Raw genomic sequence first — 19887 nt, 5'->3', positions numbered from 1 at the left:
GCTCCAACTTTAACAAAGGATTGTCAAGACCCATGGAGAATCAATGTTATTTAATCAGCTTTATTGAAATAATCTGTCTACTATCTACCAGACGGTCCCCTCAGACACCAGCTATACCCGTCTTTATATTTACTCCCAAAATTCTAGGAATTTGACATCTGATGTTTCTCTGTGCAGAACTTGTTCCCACCTGTAATGTGAGTAAATCAAACAGAGATCAAAACTACCAGGCCTCATCTTCACAAAGAGCCCGATAATTTGCCTGTACTTCAAAAGGTTCAGACACAGATTCAGATGAATTGAGGGTCATTTAAGTTAGGCATTTTAGGGAAAAAATGCTGGATTTGTAAAAAGAAATGGTAAATATGATTAGGCTGCATCATGACCACTTTCTTCATGGCTTTTGTGAAGGTGAACAAACAGACACACAACAATGTTAAAATTCTATTTCATACCATGTCCTGGTGTGAAATCCACTTTATCTGTCAATAAGAGTGTAAGGAAAACACTAACAATCATTGATTTCAACCAAACATTTTAATGGATCAACTCAGTGTGACAAACACAAAAATGTGTTTATCTAACGCTGCTCCTGTAAGTAACTACAGGAGTGAAGACAACAGGACGTCTGTCATGTAGAACAGCTGAAATGGCTTTGTCCTAATACTATATAGAATAATGAATTATGATTTCAGTTCTTTTGAGAATCCATATTATCCATTTGAAAAAGAAATGAAGAAGTCCCTGAAATACTGGAATTTTACTTAATAAAATGTGAATGATGTGAAAATGTGAAGAAATATTTTCATGAATAACATGGGATTATATATATATATATATAATATATATATATATATATATATATATATATATATATATATATATATATATATATATATATATATATATATATATATATATATATATATATATATATATATATATATATATATATATATATATATATATATATATATATCTTCAGTAGGTACTTCACACATTCACACACACATACAGACCTCAGCTTCACTTCTTAGAATAATAAAAATGAGTATATGCCACCGATAAAGTCAATGGAGAGCATGGCATTTTACTGAGTTTGAGTATGATCAGAATATTGAAAATGGTAAGCCAGGACTTCACTGCATAGAACCAGAGTGATTTTTATTTTATTGTTTCATTGTGGCAATAGTAGTAGTAGTCCTCAGTATCAGTATTATTTCAGTGTTTCTTTCCAAGACAGTATCTGATAATCTTCAGTGGAAAAACAGCTGCCAAGCTTCCACAGCTTCTCTATAATTTGTCAAACAATGATATTAGTAACACTGGGTATGATTTATGAGAACTACACGTGAAGTTAAGGACTCAAGAGAAAAAATACATAAATGAATGAAAAACACCCTGTTTGTACAGTTCAGCTCGTTTCAGATGTGTAAATGTAGAGAATGTTAACACTGTTTTAAATAAAGATGCATTGACTTCTTTTGAAATTGTGTTATTTTCACCACTTAGAGTTTGTGTATAGATTGTGCTCTTCATGCTTCCATTAGATGTGAGCCAAATAATACAAGACAGAGACACATCGCGTTTTGTGTAATCAATCCAGCACTAGAATTTTTTTAAATAAAAATTATAACATTGGATTAATTTTAACTATTTAGTTCACCTGGAGTCTATTCATAGCTATTCACAAGTTGTTTTCTGTACCACTCCCCTGTAGAGATTGCTCTCCCACTGACCGCCTGGTGATAACTGGACCCTATATGTCCATCCTGTTCTGTGGACCCAGATCCTCACCTTCCTTCACCTGGCTGGATGACCCCTACCCTTCCAACTGTTTTTTTGGGGGGGTTTTTTCCCCTTACAGAAGAGGGTCTAATAGGGTCAAATAGGGGATGTTTTTGGATATTCGTCCATTTGCTTGTTTTCTATGAATGTTGGTTTATCTGTCTTTCTGTTGTTTCACTTTCTGTTGGTTAAATCTTGTTGAGCCAAACTGTTATTGTGATTTTGGGATATACAAAAATAAACTGAATTGATTAAAGCCGCAAGCGGCATCGAACGGCCCTCGCTTCGCACTCCCTGTGGGTGGCGCTAACGCGCCACTTGTCCCTTTTGTATTGCGGCATTGGGCTGCACTTGTCACCAAACAAGTCAAAACACACTGGAAGTGCTGATGCATGTTTTCCAGGCATCGCCATGGCAACACCGTGCAAAATACAAACTTGGCCCCTCGGACATTTTTGATGGGGATGACCTGAAGAATCACCGTGCAAAATTTTATGTTCGTCGTTGACGGTAATAGGTCGTTATAAGACTTTGAAATGTATGAAAATTTGGAAATTTTCTCATTAGGATAACATGGGCGCTTTCGCACATCGCCATGGCAACCCAGTGAAAAATATGACTTTGGTCTTATTAACTTTTTTGATCAGGATGACATGAAGAGTCATGGTGCCAAATTTCACATTATTCCATGAAACTAATATTATTCCCATGAATGGGAAAAATTGGGAGGATTCCCATTAGGATAACATTGGCAGTTTGGCGCATCGCCATGGCAACACGGTGCAAAAGACGACATAGGTCTGATTGACTTTATTGATTGGGATGACCCAATGGAATTTTGTGTCAAATTTGGTAACATTTGGGAAAACTAAATTTTCGGCCTCCCATACAAATATATTAGATGTTCTGTAGGGGGCGCTATTGCGCCAATTTAGTTTCTATCATAATGAGTAGCTTTAGGCCCAAAAGTTTTACAACTGATTCGAATTTGAGCCAAATCGGACTTTGCATGCGCAAACGGGAGCAAATTTTGACTTTTGAAAACTGCAAAAATTCCGATGGAATTTTGCGGCTTCGCCGCACAGAGACCGTAAAAGGGATCATCATAAATTGGATAACTTTTGATGCCCCACTTGTCTAGATGATGTACAGTGAGTTTCAGCCCTGCAGGTGAAGCGCCTTTAGAGGAGTTGACGAAAATGCGAGGTCAGCGAAAACGCTGACTCGGCATTTCGGAATTTTCAATCCAAGATGGCTGACTTCCGGTGTGTCAGAGGGCGTGGCCATAATAATATTTTTTGTTTGGCATCACTTGAAGAATGTGTGTACCGAATTTCGTGGCTCTACGCCAAAGTTAACGTCGGGACGTCTCCCATTGACGCAATGTATTTTGACTTTTGCAGGGGGCTTCGCCCATTGACTCAATGTTGACGCTGACATGCTAGCAAGAACAAATATGCATGTCCCATGCCTACGGCATGGGTTGCTAGGACACAGGAGTCTGTGCAGGGGGCCTCCTATTGACTCCTGTTAACGCATGTCAGCGTCAGCATCGAGTTTATGGGCTTCGCCCATTGACTCGATGTTGACGCTGACATGCTAGCCTACGGCATGGGTTGCTAGGACACAGCAACTTCGTGAAGACAGTCTGCAACGCCCATGCACTCATCGCTGTGGAAGCAATAGGCCCTACGCCCTGTATGGGCTCTGGCCTAATAAGGATCCCAAATGACCACAGGCAATGCCACATCTGTGAGGGTCAGTACTTCATACTTTCCTATGATGAGGTTCAGACTGCTGCTTTCCTTCTATGACACTGCATTATCTTGCCTCACAGAGCTGATTGCTTCTAATTTGAATGTCTAGGGACTTGGTGTGATCTGTTTCTGAAAAGACTTGATCACATCATTCACAAAAAAACCTTCTCTGTGGCATTACTGAACAATGTATCTCACCACTGGTGCAAGGCATGGAAATCACAAATAGGTGTAAACCAGACAACAAATAGGTGCATGCTAGTGCCTGGCTAATAAGATAAGATAAGATATGCCTTTATTAGTCCCAAAGTGGGGAAATTCCAGTAATGCACTGCACAGTTAAAGAACAGAAGGAAAATGGTACATGCAATAAAACAAGATAATAGATAAATAGCTTAAAATAATTTTATAAAATAGACTTAAAAAATAAACTAAAAATAGACTCTAATGTAACATGTAACATGTGACTTGAGTATTGCACATAGGTATGGATGAATGACACATGTTCAGTGTTAACAGTGTTCTTTGTACAGTCTGACAGCAGCAGGAAGGAAAGATCTGCGAAACCTCTAGTTCACACACCCTCCTGTCCCCCACCTCCTGCACTGAGTCCAGAGGACAGCCCAGGATGGAGCTGGACTTCTTGATGACCTTGTCCAACTTCTTCCTCTCCCTCTCTGTGATGCTGCTGTTCCAGAAGACCACACCCTACAGGATGGCTGATGCCACCACAGAGTCATAAAAGGTCTTCAGGAGTGGCCCTCTCACTCCAAAAGACCTGAGTCTCCTCAGGAGATAGAGCCTGCTCTGGCCCTTCCTGTACAGTTCATCAGTGTTGTGAATCCAGTCCAGTTTGTTGTTCAGATGAACACCCAGGTACTTGTATGAGTCCACTCTCTCAATGTCCCTTCCCTGGATGTTCACTGGGGGGGCAGTAGAGTGGCGTCTGCGGAAGTCCACCACCATCTCCTTGGTCTTCCCTGCATTGATGATGAGGTGGTTCTACTGACACCAGTCCACAAAGTCCTGTGTTAGTCCTCTGTACTCCACATCGTCATCATCCTTGATGAGGCCAATGACGGCAGAGTCATCAGAGAACTTCTGCAGGACGCAGCTGTCCGTGTTGTGTTTGAAGTCTGCAGTGTAAAGGGTGAAAAGAAAGGGTGCGAGGACAGTGCCCTGGGGCGCCCCCACACTGCAGGTCATGAGATCAAACACGCAGTTCTTGGCTCTCACAAATTCGGGCCGGTTTGTGAGATAGTCCAAGATCCAGTCTGCCAGGTCCACCCCGGCAGTCTCCAGCTTGTCCCTCAGGAGCAGTGGCTGGATGGTGTTGAAAGCACTGGAGAAGTCAAAGAAGAGAATCCTCACAGAGCTGCCGGGGTTCTCCAGGTGAGACAGTGAGCGGTGCAGCAGGTAGATGACAGCGTCCTCCACTCCGATGCCAGGCCAGTACGCAAAGTGCAGCGGGTCCATCGCTGAGCTCACGGTGGAGCAGAGGTGGCCAAGGACCAGTCTCTCCAGTGTCTTCATCAGGGGAGATGTTAGAGCCACCGGCCTGAAGCTGCTGAGTTCCTTGGCCTGTGGCGATTGATCAAATCTCAGGATGTGAGAATTGAGGTCATTCACCCACTGCAGGTCCCCCTCCGTCTGGGCAGGAGGTGCTTTGAAGCATGAGATAGTCTTGAGACTTCTCCACACCCCCTGGATGTTCTTCTCCTGTAGCTGTTGCTCCATCCTTCTCTTATGGCTGGCTTGGCTTGTCCTGATTTTCCTCCTCAGCTTCTTCTGTACAACCTTCAGCTCCTCCTTGGTCCCTGACATAAAACTCTCTTCTTCTCCTTCAGCAGAGCTTTTATGTCAGGGTTAATCCACGGTTTGTTGTTCGGAAAAAAACGCACTGTCTGGGAGGGGACGATGTTTTCAAAACAGAAGTTTATGTAGTCCATGATGCAATCACTCATTGCATTGATGTCCTCTCCATGTGGGTCACAGAGCTCTGTCCACACTGTGGGGTGTCAAAGCAGTCTCTCAGAGCCTCCTCACTCCCAGCAGCAATGTGTAAAGGAAAATGATTTATAAAAACTTAAAAACTGTAATGGCCTAAGTATGGTACTTTGCATGGCACCAGAGTTTACCTTTATTGTTTCTGAGGTAATTCCATCGACTGCTACCCGCATGTGATGACTGCACAGGAACAATGCACTCAGTGAATGAGACAAATAGTGTGACAGCTTCCCCAGCCTCTGCTGTATGGGATGGTGTCTGTTTGGTGTTTCATAAGCCTGTACTGCTACATGAAAGGTAAGGAGCAGTATTCATACAGTCTGAGAATAAGCATGAGAAGTGTCAAGAGTAATTGTTATCAAGTAGTCAAATCTCCTGGTCCCAGAGACGAGACAATTAGTGCAACAAGAGCTGGAACAAACAAGCAGTCCTGCTCACACATATGAAGGCTCTATTACTATTTTTGCTTTATTGACTTGACAAATATAACTGCCGTACCCTGGTTTTAATTGCTGCATTATCTTAATTGGCCCTGTCCATGTAGCTTGGACATCTCATTCTTCTAGGTTTTCTCAAAGCTTGTTTAAAACATCCAGGGGCTTTTGCTCTTTGTTTTTCCCCGACTCAACCAAGCATTTCATTTTTCCAAGGGCTATTTAAATTATGTAATTCCTTAGGGATAAAACAGTTTGTACACTTTGGTTTGATGAATTGAAACATGCATTCACTTAGGCATGCTAATAAACAAGCTAACAGGTCAGTTTTATACCGTCAAACTATAATCTTGGCATAATTGAACAAGCAAGCAATTACTTTCACAATGGAAGTAGATATCTTATTTAATGCTGGACCAATGCTAGACACAAGCCAACATCACCAGTTAAACAAAAAATGCTGCAAACATGTGGTGGTCTTCTATGTGGATTCTCAGTGACTCATTTCAAACTGCACAGCAGCCTTGCCTGATGATGGCAAGAAAATAATGCCACCAAATAAAAGGTCATCCAGCCACACAAGCAGCGTAAAGCATCAGACTTAAGACAGACTTTGTTAAACACCATATTCAGTCTGAGCCTTTATGCAAGTGGCAGGCAAAATATAGATTTTTCATGGTGCAAAATGATATATCGTCGTGTTTTTTTCCTCCACAAGTATGAATTAAAACAAATTAAAAAATTTTAATATTTTAAGCCATTTATAATTACATTCAAACTAAATCCTTGAGGAGAAACAAATTATTTTGGAATGCTAATTACTGTGTTTTTCTTTGCTAATTTTGCAATGTGCTGCAAAAAGAAGCTGCAAATAGATTTTCCACTTGCTTTATATGTTTTATATTTCTTCAATATAAAACAGCGCTATTAGGGAGTCTTGCTCACTGTTGTGGACTGAGAGGACATGAGCCCACATTAATCACAGGACACTTGTGCTCTGTGATAAGGACACAAATCAGGTGGGCATAATTTAGCAGGCGAATGACATGTTGACATTCAAGTGGCATAGTTGTTTAATTTACAAATCCTGTATAAAAACGTTCAAGTAGCACATTTTTGTTCTGATTAAATGTTAATTGTGAGCAAATTGTCGCCTAAATGTCCCCAATCAAATCTGTGTAGCAGATGTTTTACTTGTCTACACTGGATGATATTATATTTCACTAAAAGAGATGAGAGTTGTGCATATGTGAAATTTGTTCAGTAGAAAACACTATTGTTGAAGTAGCATATTCCGTGTGTACAAGTCAAATATACTTGAAGATTACTTACCAACAGCATCCACATAAGGCAATTACATAAATTTCAAGTTGTTTTTGATATATAAACATACACAAACTTTTTTTTTTTCTGTAATTGGAGTAAGTGTGCTGTGGCATCTGTTCTACTAAGTGTTTTACAACTCTATTCTTCTAACTTTATAAATCATATATAGAAAAAGTCCAGAGGATTTAGGTTATTTAAGGCAACCCATACTTTGTCCACTCTTCAGGCTGCTGCTAATGGGTTATTTTGAAAGTCTTTTAAAGCAAATGGGAAAATTGCTGTACACTTAATGGCTTATCAGTCCATGAAAACATCTTATTCTAAGTATATTACAACCAGTGTTAACAACTTTATATGAAGACTATATGAAAAACAGTGACTTTGTGTATCCTGAATAGTAGTACTAGTAATAATAATAATATGTGATATCTTCAACCTAATGAATAATGCAACAGTAAACACGTCTAGTTCAATAGATTTTATTAAGGGCTTCAGATGAATGGGAATTGTAGCTCAATGAAGTGGGAATTGGGAAATGTGAAGTAGGTAGAGATTATGGAGTAGTGGTTATTCTAAAAAGGACAAGAACAAATTAATTAATGTGGTAAATGACAGTGGTAAAACAGAGTTAAACTTGAGAATAGAAAGAACAAAGGTAGTTAGATAAATTGGACTGGATTCACCGTCACTTGCACAAGCATAGCAAGTGTTACCAGTCAAAAGTGTAGTTTAGAAAGTGTGGTTTAAAGAAAATAATAAAATCTTCCAAAAATAAATTGAATGGAAAAGAAAATCAATTTTAACAACCTTCTACCCAAGTCTCTGTTTGCTGGAAGAGCGATGGCACAGCTCAAGTTTTTATTCTTGAGCAAAATCTACAACATTTTCATAAGTCAATATTTACAGTACCCATTCAGTTTTCAGAATAGACATATTATATAGGTGCTATTGTGTATATCTAGTAGTGAGAATACTGTTACATGGAACATTTGCTTGACCTGTGAATGGCCTTGAAGTTAGAATTATTTCATGTCAAGAAAAGAGGTTTTTTACATGGTTCATCTTCTAGCTACAAGCCAAAGATGTCATAACAACATATCAATGTAAATAGCTCCTTCAGAAAATTGTCTGCCTTAAAGAAAGCAAGATATCTATTGTAAAAACATGATGTACCTGAACTAGACAGCTTAAAAAAAAGAATTGCAAATGTATTAAACTTTTCACTTTCAGTTTTATTTATGTATGTGTTGGTATGACACTGACACACTCTTCGACCATTTCAAACAGGTAGTGATAGGGTCCGCTGCGCAGCGCCACTTGACCGGCCGTTTCCCCGCCGCTGCTGCAGAGTGATGCGTTCAGGTGACGCTGGGATAAGAGGAGCTCTAGTGTGTGGGCAGAGTCTGAGTTTGAAGCAGCCAAATGGAGAGGGGTCAGTCCTCCGTTTGTCTGTGCGTTGAGTTGGGCCCCGTGGCGCAGCAGGAGACTGGCCATGGACACTCTGCTCCAGCGACAGGCACTGTGCAGGGGAGTCCAGCCGTCTGCAGTGCGAGCGTTCACTCTGGAGCTGGCGCGAAGAAGGGCAGTGGCCACGTCAACATGGCCGCTGTATGCCGCGCGATGTAAAGGTGTGTATCCGTCTTCATCACTGCAGTGGACGAGCGCCGTGTCTGCGGCCAAGAGGCTGTTGACAGTGGAGAGCTGGAAAATGGCAAAGCAGATTAAGAATTATATAAAGCAATATAATGACTAAATAATATAAGGACTGACAACCATATCACCCTTCCGTCTGCAGGACACCTCTGAAATCCATAAACCTTAACCAGAATTGGTCCATATATTATTACTATCTGTCACAAGCTGTTCTACAAAAAACACTGCAAAAATAATCCTGGTACACAGCAGGATTTTCCAAGCTGTTGCAATGATTTTAAAATATATATATAAAGATATTTGGACTTTTTAGCATTTCAGCTATCAGTCTTAAAGCTATAGGCTTATATTTAGTTTGAACATAAAGCTTTATTTGAAGAATTAAATGTGAAGAGTGAACAGAACAGTGTGACTAAACTGCTCTGGTATAGTTGTTTTTAGAAATAAAGGTTGATTATGAAAATCTGAATTTTTATTGTCAAACCTTTTGTACACTGTATCGGCTTTTTGGTCATTTCAAATGGAATCTGGGAAAAAAAAATCCTAAACTGACCTAAAAAAAATCAGCTTTAAAACAAAGAGATCTCTTGGGCCATTACTTTCCCTTTAAAATGCAGGATACATCATGTGGACCAAAGGCATTCTCAGAGCCATTTCAATTTTATGTTATAAAGAGGAGACGTGTGTAACCATCGGCACCTTATTAACTGAACTGTTATCTGCACAATACTCTCCAAAACACTCCATGTTCCATGAAAAGGTTTTATTGCTCACACAAAGCAAGAGTTACATCAAAATGACACGAGGCTCCACTTTAACTTATTATTGGTCAAATTTATTAAGACTCTCATCTTCTCATAATCAACAGAATAATCACTCAATTAATCGATTAGCAAAATAATTGTTAGTTGTAGCCGTAATACTGTTGCAATCACGTGACATCACAACACTGTAGAAGTGATGCACCATAATGGAAACTTTAACCAACACCAACAGTCAATCATTTCTAGATTTTTGACATTAAGTAAAAATAGGCAATGCATTTTTAAAAGTGAAAGGCTTTTTGTTTGCATTTATAAGTCAAAATGAAACTAAATCAGGCTGTATGAGCCCACATAAAATGATATAAAGCCTTAAAAATATGCATAAAAAACGCAAGCTGCCCAGAGCAGTCATCACAGCAGTGGTTTAAACACACAAACTCCTCTTGTTTCATTGGGAACTAAAATATAACAAGCTGCACAGTCTGACCCTGTTCGCATCCACATCTCGCATTTGCACACAGTGCCTAGTCTCTGTTACCCATTTTATTCATAAAACTGTGGCTCAATAATATGGGATCTTAAAAGTATGTTGTTTTGAATTGATTCATGTTTTGCATGCCAAAGCATGGTCTATTATTGTATTGATATTCAACATACAATGGGCTTATTCTATCTCCTGCTTTTTTAATCCTTAATATATATATATATATTTTTTTTTTCTTTTGGATGTGCCCACTTATGCTAGTGCATTATTTTGGAAGTCTTTTAAAGTAAATGGGAAAATTGCTGTGCACTTAATGGCTTATCAGTCCATGAAAACATCTTATTCTAAAGTATATATTACAGCCAGTGGTAACAACTTTATATGACTGTGTGAAAAACATTGACTTTGTGTATCCTGAATAGTAGTACTAATAATAATAATAATAATATGTGATATCTTCAACCTAATGAATAATGCAACAGTAAATAAGTCCAGTTCAATAGATTTTATTAAGGGCTCCAGATCAATGGGGATTGTAGCTCAATGAAGTGGGAATTGGGAAATGTGAAGTAGGTGGGGATTATGGAGTAGTGGTTATTCTAAAAAGGACAAGAACAAATGAATTAATGTGGTAAATAACAGTGGTAAAAATGTGCATAAAGTCACAATTAAACCAAATATACCATTAGCGTGACATAATTAAACTTATGCAGAAGCTGGTCAGGACATACAGTATGACCTGACCTAGTCCATTTCTGGCCTGGTATTATCTTATTTTGACTATTACATCATAAAGGGTTAAACTCCTGACAGTATCCTGCTGCTGTAAGCCCATTTTCCTCTGAATGAACTGCAAAGACTGCTTGATTGGTGTAACAGTGAGCACCATAGTGCGCTAAAGGATTTGATACAGACTGTGAGAGGAAGGAAATGAAATGAGTTTAACACCAACTAAAGTTCATAAAGGTCTCGATTCAACAGATGTTATGAATTAATTATGACTATCTGATTCAGAAAACAGATGTAAAACTAAACACTAAACTGGGTGTGAATAAAGTTACCTGAACCTGATCATTGGCAGTTCAATGCCTTAAGAAGGACATGGTGTGTTAATCGACATGACATCTACACATAAAACTGGTAACATCTGAAGTAATCCACAGCAGGGCTACAATGATCATTTTGATTATTTATTTGAATTAACTGATTTGTGGCTGCAATCCTTCATTTATTCGATTAATCAGTTGATAGGGTCTTAGCCGACAAAAATTTGTACAAGTTGACTTGTATTTATATATATGTACCATTGAATTTAGATTATAAGGATTTATGTGGGACAACAGCAGAAAATGAAAAGGTATAGAGTGAAGATCTGGGAGTGAATCATTAGTTTAATCTGCTTTTTTTCTGCAATAATTGTTGTTTTTGCATTAACTCCCCTGCAGGTGCAGCCTTGTGAGTGCAGTTAAGGTCACATACATAGAGACATGAAATAGTTTTTGCTGCTCCCTCTTTTTAGCTGACTAATTGTTTGGCAGGACATGTCTTTCATTGACCTAGACTTTCTTCAGTTGACTCCAAATCAATCAGTTTAAAACAAGAAAGGCCCATGAATATGAGATTTTTACAAAATTTTACCCAGATAAAGCTGAGGTGAAGCTGCTTGAGGACGTCCTGATGGAGTAGATTTACATACAGACTCAAAATGACTTCCAGATGGCAGCCGAAACATTTCAGTTTCAAAACATTGTCCAGATGACTACCTTTAAAACTAGATGATTTAATCAAAAACACATTTAATAACAGAGAGTAATAAATCTATTCTCATCAGCTCATGGCATGTTTTCAGTCTGTTTATAGACCAATTAACAATTATTCGATTACTAAATGAGTTGATTGAGGTGATTATTTCAATTATCGTTTCAAGTTGCACTTAATCGATGAACTTGTTACAGCCACAAAACCACACATGCCAAGACACTATCTGAAATCTGTCTAAATCAGATATAGGATTTCTAAACTTCAAGGCGATAAGACAGAAGTGGAAAGACCATAATTTCCGCATTAAAATTATCATGATCTTCGGAGTGGAGCTAGCAGATACCAAAAACACGTTGATGTTTGATTCAAGTTGTCTGAGCAACATTTTGGCAAAACTAAAAAACAAAGAGACTAGAATCCAGTTAAATGTCACCAAAATTGAGTTTGCTGTGGCAGGTGAAAAGGCACCATGCATTACAAACACTACACCACCCCTACAGACAAATTTGGCCATGAGATGATCACTGTGTGAGGCTGTTCGAGAAAGACAGGAAATTCTAATACTGATTTCAGTGTAATGCATTTGGGCCACTAGACTAGTAGTCTCAAGACATTACTTGAGTTGAATCCAAGCCTTTATTGTTTTGAGTGAAAAACATGTTTAAAGATCCTCAAAAACAGACCAGAGTTGTGTTCTGTTTCACTCACACATGTTTGAGTAACACTTTATTATTTGTCTGTTTACATCTCCAAAGCATTCAAAACGTTCTGTTCCACCTTGTGATGTCATGAAGTGGTAGTTTTCATGTTAACAGCTCCTTTTACATTTTGTTCTGTAAAGATAAGCAATGCCAGGGCTGAAATCATCCAATGATTCTAGTGAAGGTGTATAGAGTTTAAAACACAGTGGAGCATTTCCTGTATTACCTCATGACATCACAAGGTGGAACAGTGTTTTCAGTTTGAAAGAAGCTTAAATAATAATAATGACACAAAACACAACTCCAGGTCTGTTTATGATTATAACATAGATCAGAAAATAATGTACTAAAGGCCCTTACATACTTTTTCTCTGCATCATTTCATTGTAAACGCCGTCTTTGGGTTCATATTTGCATACAGCATGTTAAATTTGTACTAATATCTGGTGAAATGTTGCTTCTTTGGAAATGTGTGTTTAGTCAGGATGAAAGTTTAATATTGTTTATTACCTCGACAGTGGGATAATGCTGTTAAATATATGGGTCTGACGGTAATTACTCAACAGTGTAATTAACAGCTCTTTCACCAAACGCCTTTAGCGACACACCTAATAATAATACCACAAAACAGAAATGGCTGTCTCAAATGAAAATGAAAAAAGGTAAATCATAATAGCAGCAATATTTGTGTGTTTCAGAAAGGTTATGGTTGAAATGGTTTAAACCTTTTTAGGCAAATGCATTTTTATGGGTGCTAAGAAAAATGTGAAATTAATCACAACCCTAAACTGGATTTAACCTGCAGTGAAGCAGTGATGACTAAAGCATTTGCCCACAGCTTTTAGGTACTAGAAGATAAACAGTATCAGATTATTGCACAGAAATCACATAAACTTATTTTGTTTTGCATTGAAATGTATTTGTCGTATCATTGTTATAAGGGAAGGGACGAGACATGATTTCCACAAGACAAGACCAGACACGACACTGGGTCCACGTGACATGACACAAGATGAGACTCTAACATTATTTCAGTTCACTATTTTGGCCTCATCGTTTATTTATTTAGTTTATTTAATGTTTTTGCTGTCATTCTCACTGTGTTTTTTGGAACTAAAGCTTCTCAAAATATGTAAATCTTAGGCACTTAACCGTTTTTCTGTCCAATCCAAATGAAAACACAGCCTTCTGCCACAATCTGGCATGTTTACAGTCATGTACCTCAGTGTCATGTCTGTCTGATGAAAAAAAAAAGTAGCCACCATCACCAGACAGCACATAATTCATTCACTTTGTGGATTGTTACAGGCAAAGTTGATAAAGCAGCAGTTAACAACTAAATCCCAATTTTACTCATTTATAGATCAGGCTGCTTTGGAGCAGGGTTTACTATTTAAACTGGGTCTGTTCTTCAGGCAGTCCATATGTGTTTTTAAAGCCTAGGCATTAATGCCTGGGTATTAAAACCCGGACATTAAAGCCCGGGCATTACAACCCGGGCATTAAAACCTGCCTTTCAGCTTCTGAACGTATAAAGCAGTTATATTTACAATGAAGTGTTTGGTCTTGAGTCAGTCAGATTAACCCATTTTAAATTTAGTGACATAAAGTTCACTTGGCCTTACAAATGGCACAGGGAGATGTAACCATATCAGACAGCAGTCTGGCATTAAATATACACAATTACAAAGCTCTTCACAACAGGTGCACCCATTAAATGTAACTGTCACAAAAATTCTGAGAAAGGTAGTTATGTAGCCTCAATAGGCCCTTTTCACACGGCTCTAATTTTCTCTAGAGGATGATTGAATAACATGTTAAGTGAAAGTGGCTTATAAGCACCAGATTCTTTCAAGCAACCAACAAGGCTTCACTATACCAACAGATAGTGAGGTGCTGCCATGGTAATTGGGCAAAGGTCCCCTCTATATGACAGACTTTCTAATAAAGATATATGTGGATACATAAGGATTAAGCCTTTAAACATTTTGCATAGTGATTAATGTCTTATGAGCAAAGATGATTATTTTAATCCTACTTGAGGTTTGTGACTGAAGGGCACTGTGTGTGATGTAGATACATTTTAATGAGTTTTAACACTAATAATAAAATTGCAGTTTCAAATGTTTTCACCCTGGTCACTGCTAACTGCTACTCTTTGCATATACTCTGTAGTTAGGCCTCCCTCTCTTGCAGCCTGTTTTAAGAGACTGAAATACACCTATTCACCTTAGTCCTGTAGTTGCTGCCATCATCATTCTGAATGTATTATTTTACATGGGGCAGCCGATCTTAATGGAAATAATTTATATATGGACTACAACAGCCATTTTAAAGGCTCGCAGAGAATCGGTGCAGTGTTGACTTGTTTGTTACATGAACAATGAACATTTTACAAGAATGAACCTACTTTTTAGCATAGTTTAGCGGCAAAACTTTTCCCAAATTCTTCATTAAAATGAATGGGATTCCCTCTTAACCAGAAGAGCCACCACAAAGAAATCTTAATTTAGTTGCATTTATGGCAAAAGAGGGCGGAATTAGGTCAATAAGAGCCAGAGCTGGGTAGAGTAGCTAAAATTGTTCTCAAGAAAGAGTAAAATAATATTAGTCAAGTTCAAGTACAAAGTAGTGGTCCAAGAAATTACTCAAGAGTAAAAAAGTATTACAGAAAACGACTATTTGAGTAAGAGTATCTTAAAGAGTAACAAAACAAACAAAACAATTAAACACACATATAAAACATATGTGAAGGAGCTGCAAGAAACACAAATGTTAAAATAATTTCATATTGTCAGCATAAAGCTCAAATCACTTTAGACTTAGATGGTTTCACACACGTCAGTAGCTCTGTGGAGCGACCCCAGGGCACACTAGCTGTAGTTCTGGTTACTTTATTTTTGAGTCCATGTACAGCACATCATTCACCCAACACCATGAGTCATGCGAAAATCAGCTGATCACCGAACTTATTTCTATGACAACAAGCTTCATGCAGACAGAGTCCTGTGAATACGTGCACACACGCTCGCTCCCCCTGTACACGGTGGTCTTTTCTTTCACCTGTGGCTAAACACTGTACACAGAGGAGGTGTGGTGGCGGTGGAGAAAAGCTTTTGGAGCGACACACAGACAGAGTCAGACTCACCTGCGCAGACGGAGCCGGGCTCACCTGCACAGACAGAGCCAGGAGGAGACTAGTCTCCATCTGGAGACTGATGTTAAGTTGATCCAAATTGCCTCATCAAACAAACATGTCAAACAGCAGCTCTGCAGCGTGATCCAAGGGTATTTTGCTCAATTCCAAACACTTCTACCGTCACAGTGGACCACGCAGGTTGGCATGAGGTCGCCCGTGTTCACACTGCACTCACTTCACTCTAGAGTGTGAATGAAGCCGCTCAGAGACCTCGTGTTTGAAGTGCTCTCAAATGCTCTTTTATGTTGACCTAACCAGTGGTTTACTCACGGTGGGAAGAGTAAGCAAAACTTTTACTAAAGTAAGAGTACTGTTACTTTAATAAAAATATTACTTAAGTAGAAGTAAATGTATGCTGCTGGTAAAATACTCTGAAAAGTACAATTTCTTTAAAAATATTACTCAAGTAAATGTAACTGAATAAATGTAACTACTCACCTCTGATAATTTAATCTATAATCTCATTTACCTAATTTCTTGTTTATTGCTTGTTTGTCTTTGCTTTGGGTCACTTCCAATAAAAACTGATTATAAGAGCTATAGTTCCATCAGATCGTTTATTTTATTTAGTTTGTGGAGTTTTCACTTTTGGTCAACCAGAGGTTTATTTTGCAGGTTTGTCCACTATACACAATTGGTTAGTAATGTCTGTGTAATCCCTCGGTCGTCCAGGTTTGATCAAATTGATTAGTAAATTCACTAACCACAGTTAGCGGTTGGTAGTGATTGCAAATGCATCACATTCTACTTACACAATAATAAGTAATGATGTTAATTTTATAATGTCTTGTACACATCTCAGCACCATAAAAAGTACATCCACTCTAATTATTTGATGCAATAAAAATGCAAGCTGTTACTGTATCAGTATCTCCTACAGATTTTGTTAAGACTGTGGTGACACAAACAACTTTTATTTGAATAGTTTTATCTCATTCATCATAAACGTCACTTACTGCCTACATTTAATCTTTAAGCAGTCATTTCTGTCAAGTGTAGTCTCTTTTATAAGTTTATGATAATACAATGAGATACTGTTATGCTAATATAGCCCAGGTTGTTTTTAGACCATGGTCTTGTGTATTATCACATAAAACAGTCTTCTGTATTATTGAGAAACACAGCTCTAGTAATATAATAGTATAGTAATAGTATAATATGGCCAAACATCACTTACTCTGTTGTTTTCTGCCGCCCATAATAAAAGCTCTGGAGGTTTGTCTTTGAGGGAGGACTCCTTCTGCAGGTACCACTCCTCAGGGCGCTCTCCTCTCTCCTCTGTGTCCTCTGTCTCCTCCTCTTCACTGCCCGTCCACAGGCTGCTCGTTCCTCGGGGGATCAGGTGTCCGTGTGTGTCCAGCAGCTCCAGCTGGTTAAAATCCTCTGGAAACTGCATGTTTTCCTACAAGTCAAACGAGCTGATGTTAGTGTCAGCCAATGTTGTTGCAGACACAGATACACATAATTACTCACGTACGAGTAGTTTGCAGAAGAAAAAAATGTCAAATGTCGTGTTTACTCCATTTGCTTTACGCCCCAGAGCTCACATAAAGCCTCCTGTGCAAAGCAGACGGGGTACATAAAAGCCTACCGTGAAAAATAGACCGTGTAATGTCAAATGTACGAAATAAAGGATATAAACTTACACGATCTGACTCATCACGTGTCTAAGGGCTACATGTGCGCGCTGTCCTCATAGAAGTTTAATAACTGTGGCTCTGTGTCTGTCTTTTACGGGGTGACAGATCCATGTTGTTTACTGAGATGCTAGAGAGGTGCATTGTGGGACGTGTGGTTCTTCTTCTTTGTTTTTTCATGGCGGGTGGCAACCAAAGGCCAGGCGCATTTCCGCCCCCTACTGGTCTGGAGTGTGGCCCGAGTATCTGCTGTTAAACTATTTAAAGTACATCCGCTTCACTTCAAGGCTAAATCAGACCTTAAATCGCCCCTGTGACCCTTTGAATAAACTATTCAAATGAAATGTAACACCTGCCTCTTTTTTAGAATTGTTTAAACATCTTTTGTCATTATATCTGCTACAGTTTAAACATGTTCTACAGTCCCTGTGTTTTGTCCACATTCATATAAATTCATATGTTTACCAACTACAAACAATGTCCTGTTTTTTCTGCTTTGTCCTATTGTCGCTGTGCCTGGGCCTTTTCAGGCCTTTTCACCGTCACCACCTTTTAGACCTGATACAAGTGTCTGCCTTTGTGCACATGTGCTTGTTAACTCTGCTTAGTGATGGGATTTTTGGCTCTTTTATTGGATTCGAATCTTTTGGATTCCTTCATTTAAAATTTCTCAAATTTCTTTTGAAATTTGCCCTTTTTTATTTATATGATAGAAGCCAATGTGAGAACTCATTTTATCTACAATGAAACAGAAATGGTCAAAGCTCAGATGTGTTTAAAATGGTTCAAGCTGAGAGTGGGAGAGTGTTTACCCTTTGGAATAATGCATAATCTAAATAAAACATTAGAATTTATGATGCCAAATATATATATTGTTGTGCACACAGCTCTTCCTCATCTCACTTGCTCAGCCTCTGTGCTGATACTTGTGTTGGTTCAGTGTTAATCAGTATAAAATGCATACTAATGTGAAAGAAAAAGATTTGGTTCTTTTAAAAAATTAGATCCAGTTCCAAACATTTACTTTAAGGATCCATTTAAAAGAGTCAGCTTGTTAACAAACGTCACATCATTAATTCTGCCACTAAATGTGTTTAAAAACAGCATTATCCACAACACCACTTTTTCTTCTTCGGTGAATATGAAGCTTGATTTTAGTGGCTTCAAAAAATAATTATTTAACTAATCAGGAAAGCACACTGCATAAATAAAATAAATCTGTAAACAAAGTAAAATGAATAAAAACAGTGCAACAAAATTCCAAAATCTTCTAGTCTACAAGTCAAATAGGCTTTTGATGACACCACTGTATTTAGTAACAGCCTGAAGTGATGAAACGCAACACTTTTATCAAACGCTGAATATTTGGCACATACATGACACACTCCATTTAAAACACATGAATCAGAAGCTCTTAAAACACTCCCATTTGGCCCACAACAATATTTCATTGTGTCTGATGACATGTTCAAGGTCAAACCTGTTGTAATCTGTGAGGAGAAATTTGATTCAGCTGCCCCCCAAAGCTCTGTTTAAAGTTAATAGCTTTAGCACAATGGATCAATGGATGAAATGAGAGGAGCAACAGAAGAACAGATAACAAATCCAGGCTCCATTGAGGCAAAACTACATATTTGGGACTTTTGTTGAATTTTTGTACCAAGGACGACTCCAGCTCTATTCGATTCTATCACTGTTGACAATTCTCTGTGTTTAATGCGTCACTGGCTCAATGGCATCACCTTAAAGACTGAACTCAAGATAAATGCTCTTTATGTCATGCATCGTGCAAGATATCAGTCTTTTAACATATGTTTTAAAATGTCTATGGAAAAAAAAGAATGGGAAATTTTTGTTTCCTTCTGAACCTGAGCAGTGGGCGGTTACTGTTGAGCTTCACAGAAAAGCTACAGTCCTTGATTTTCATTTTCATCATAGAAATATTGTTGCTACAATGCAATGCTTAACATTAGATGATGCTCTGTCATGGTGCATAATCAAGAGTGAGAAAAAGTCCAGAGTGAGAAAAAATCCAGAGTGAGAAAAAGTTCAGAGTGAGAAAGAGGCCAGAGTGAGAAAAAGTCCAGAGTGAGAAAGACGCCAAAGTGAGAAAAAGTCCAGAGTGAGAAAGAGCCCAGAGTGAGAAAGAGCCCAGAATGAGAAAGAGGCTAGAGTGAAAAAAGTTCAGAGTGAGAAAGAGCCTAGAGAGAGAAAAAGCCTGGAGTGACAAAAAGCCCAGAGTGAGAAAGAGGCCAGAGCAGAGTGAGAAAGCACCCAGAGTGAAAAAAAAGTCCAGAGTGAGAAGCAGCCCAGAGTGACAAAAAGCCCAGAGTGAGAAAGAGCCCATCCATCTATCCATCCATCCATCCATTTTCT

At 38.5% G+C, this 19887-nt stretch overlaps 1 protein-coding gene across 3 annotated transcripts; it reads right to left on the bottom strand.

The window, feature by feature from the left end:
* Positions 1 to 7778: 7778 nt before the first annotated feature.
* Positions 7779 to 17635, bottom strand: ankrd49 (ankyrin repeat domain 49). Of its 3 annotated transcripts, none has more exons than XM_055221925.1 (4): positions 17521 to 17635; positions 17348 to 17431; positions 17052 to 17276; positions 7779 to 9013 (listed from the first exon to the last, which is right to left on the bottom strand). In XM_055221925.1, exons 3-4 carry the CDS (start codon positions 17268 to 17270, stop codon positions 8549 to 8551), a joined length of 684 nt encoding a protein of 227 aa, XP_055077900.1. In that variant the 5' UTR covers positions 17271 to 17276; positions 17348 to 17431; positions 17521 to 17635; the 3' UTR covers positions 7779 to 8548. The 3 variants fall into 3 exon arrangements, with proteins under 3 accessions (XP_055077900.1, XP_033826214.1, XP_055077905.1); XM_033970323.2 differs by having other exon boundaries at positions 17352 to 17431; XM_055221930.1 differs by lacking the exons at positions 17348 to 17431; positions 17521 to 17635 and adding an exon at positions 17466 to 17502 and having other exon boundaries at positions 8542 to 9013.
* Between the last annotated feature and the right edge of the window lie 2252 nt (positions 17636 to 19887).

Source organism: Periophthalmus magnuspinnatus, chromosome 1, assembly GCF_009829125.3.
Source record: "Periophthalmus magnuspinnatus isolate fPerMag1 chromosome 1, fPerMag1.2.pri, whole genome shotgun sequence".
Taxonomy (NCBI): domain Eukaryota; kingdom Metazoa; phylum Chordata; class Actinopteri; order Gobiiformes; family Gobiidae; genus Periophthalmus; species Periophthalmus magnuspinnatus.
This window is presented reverse-complemented; position numbering and strand designations above follow the sequence as displayed.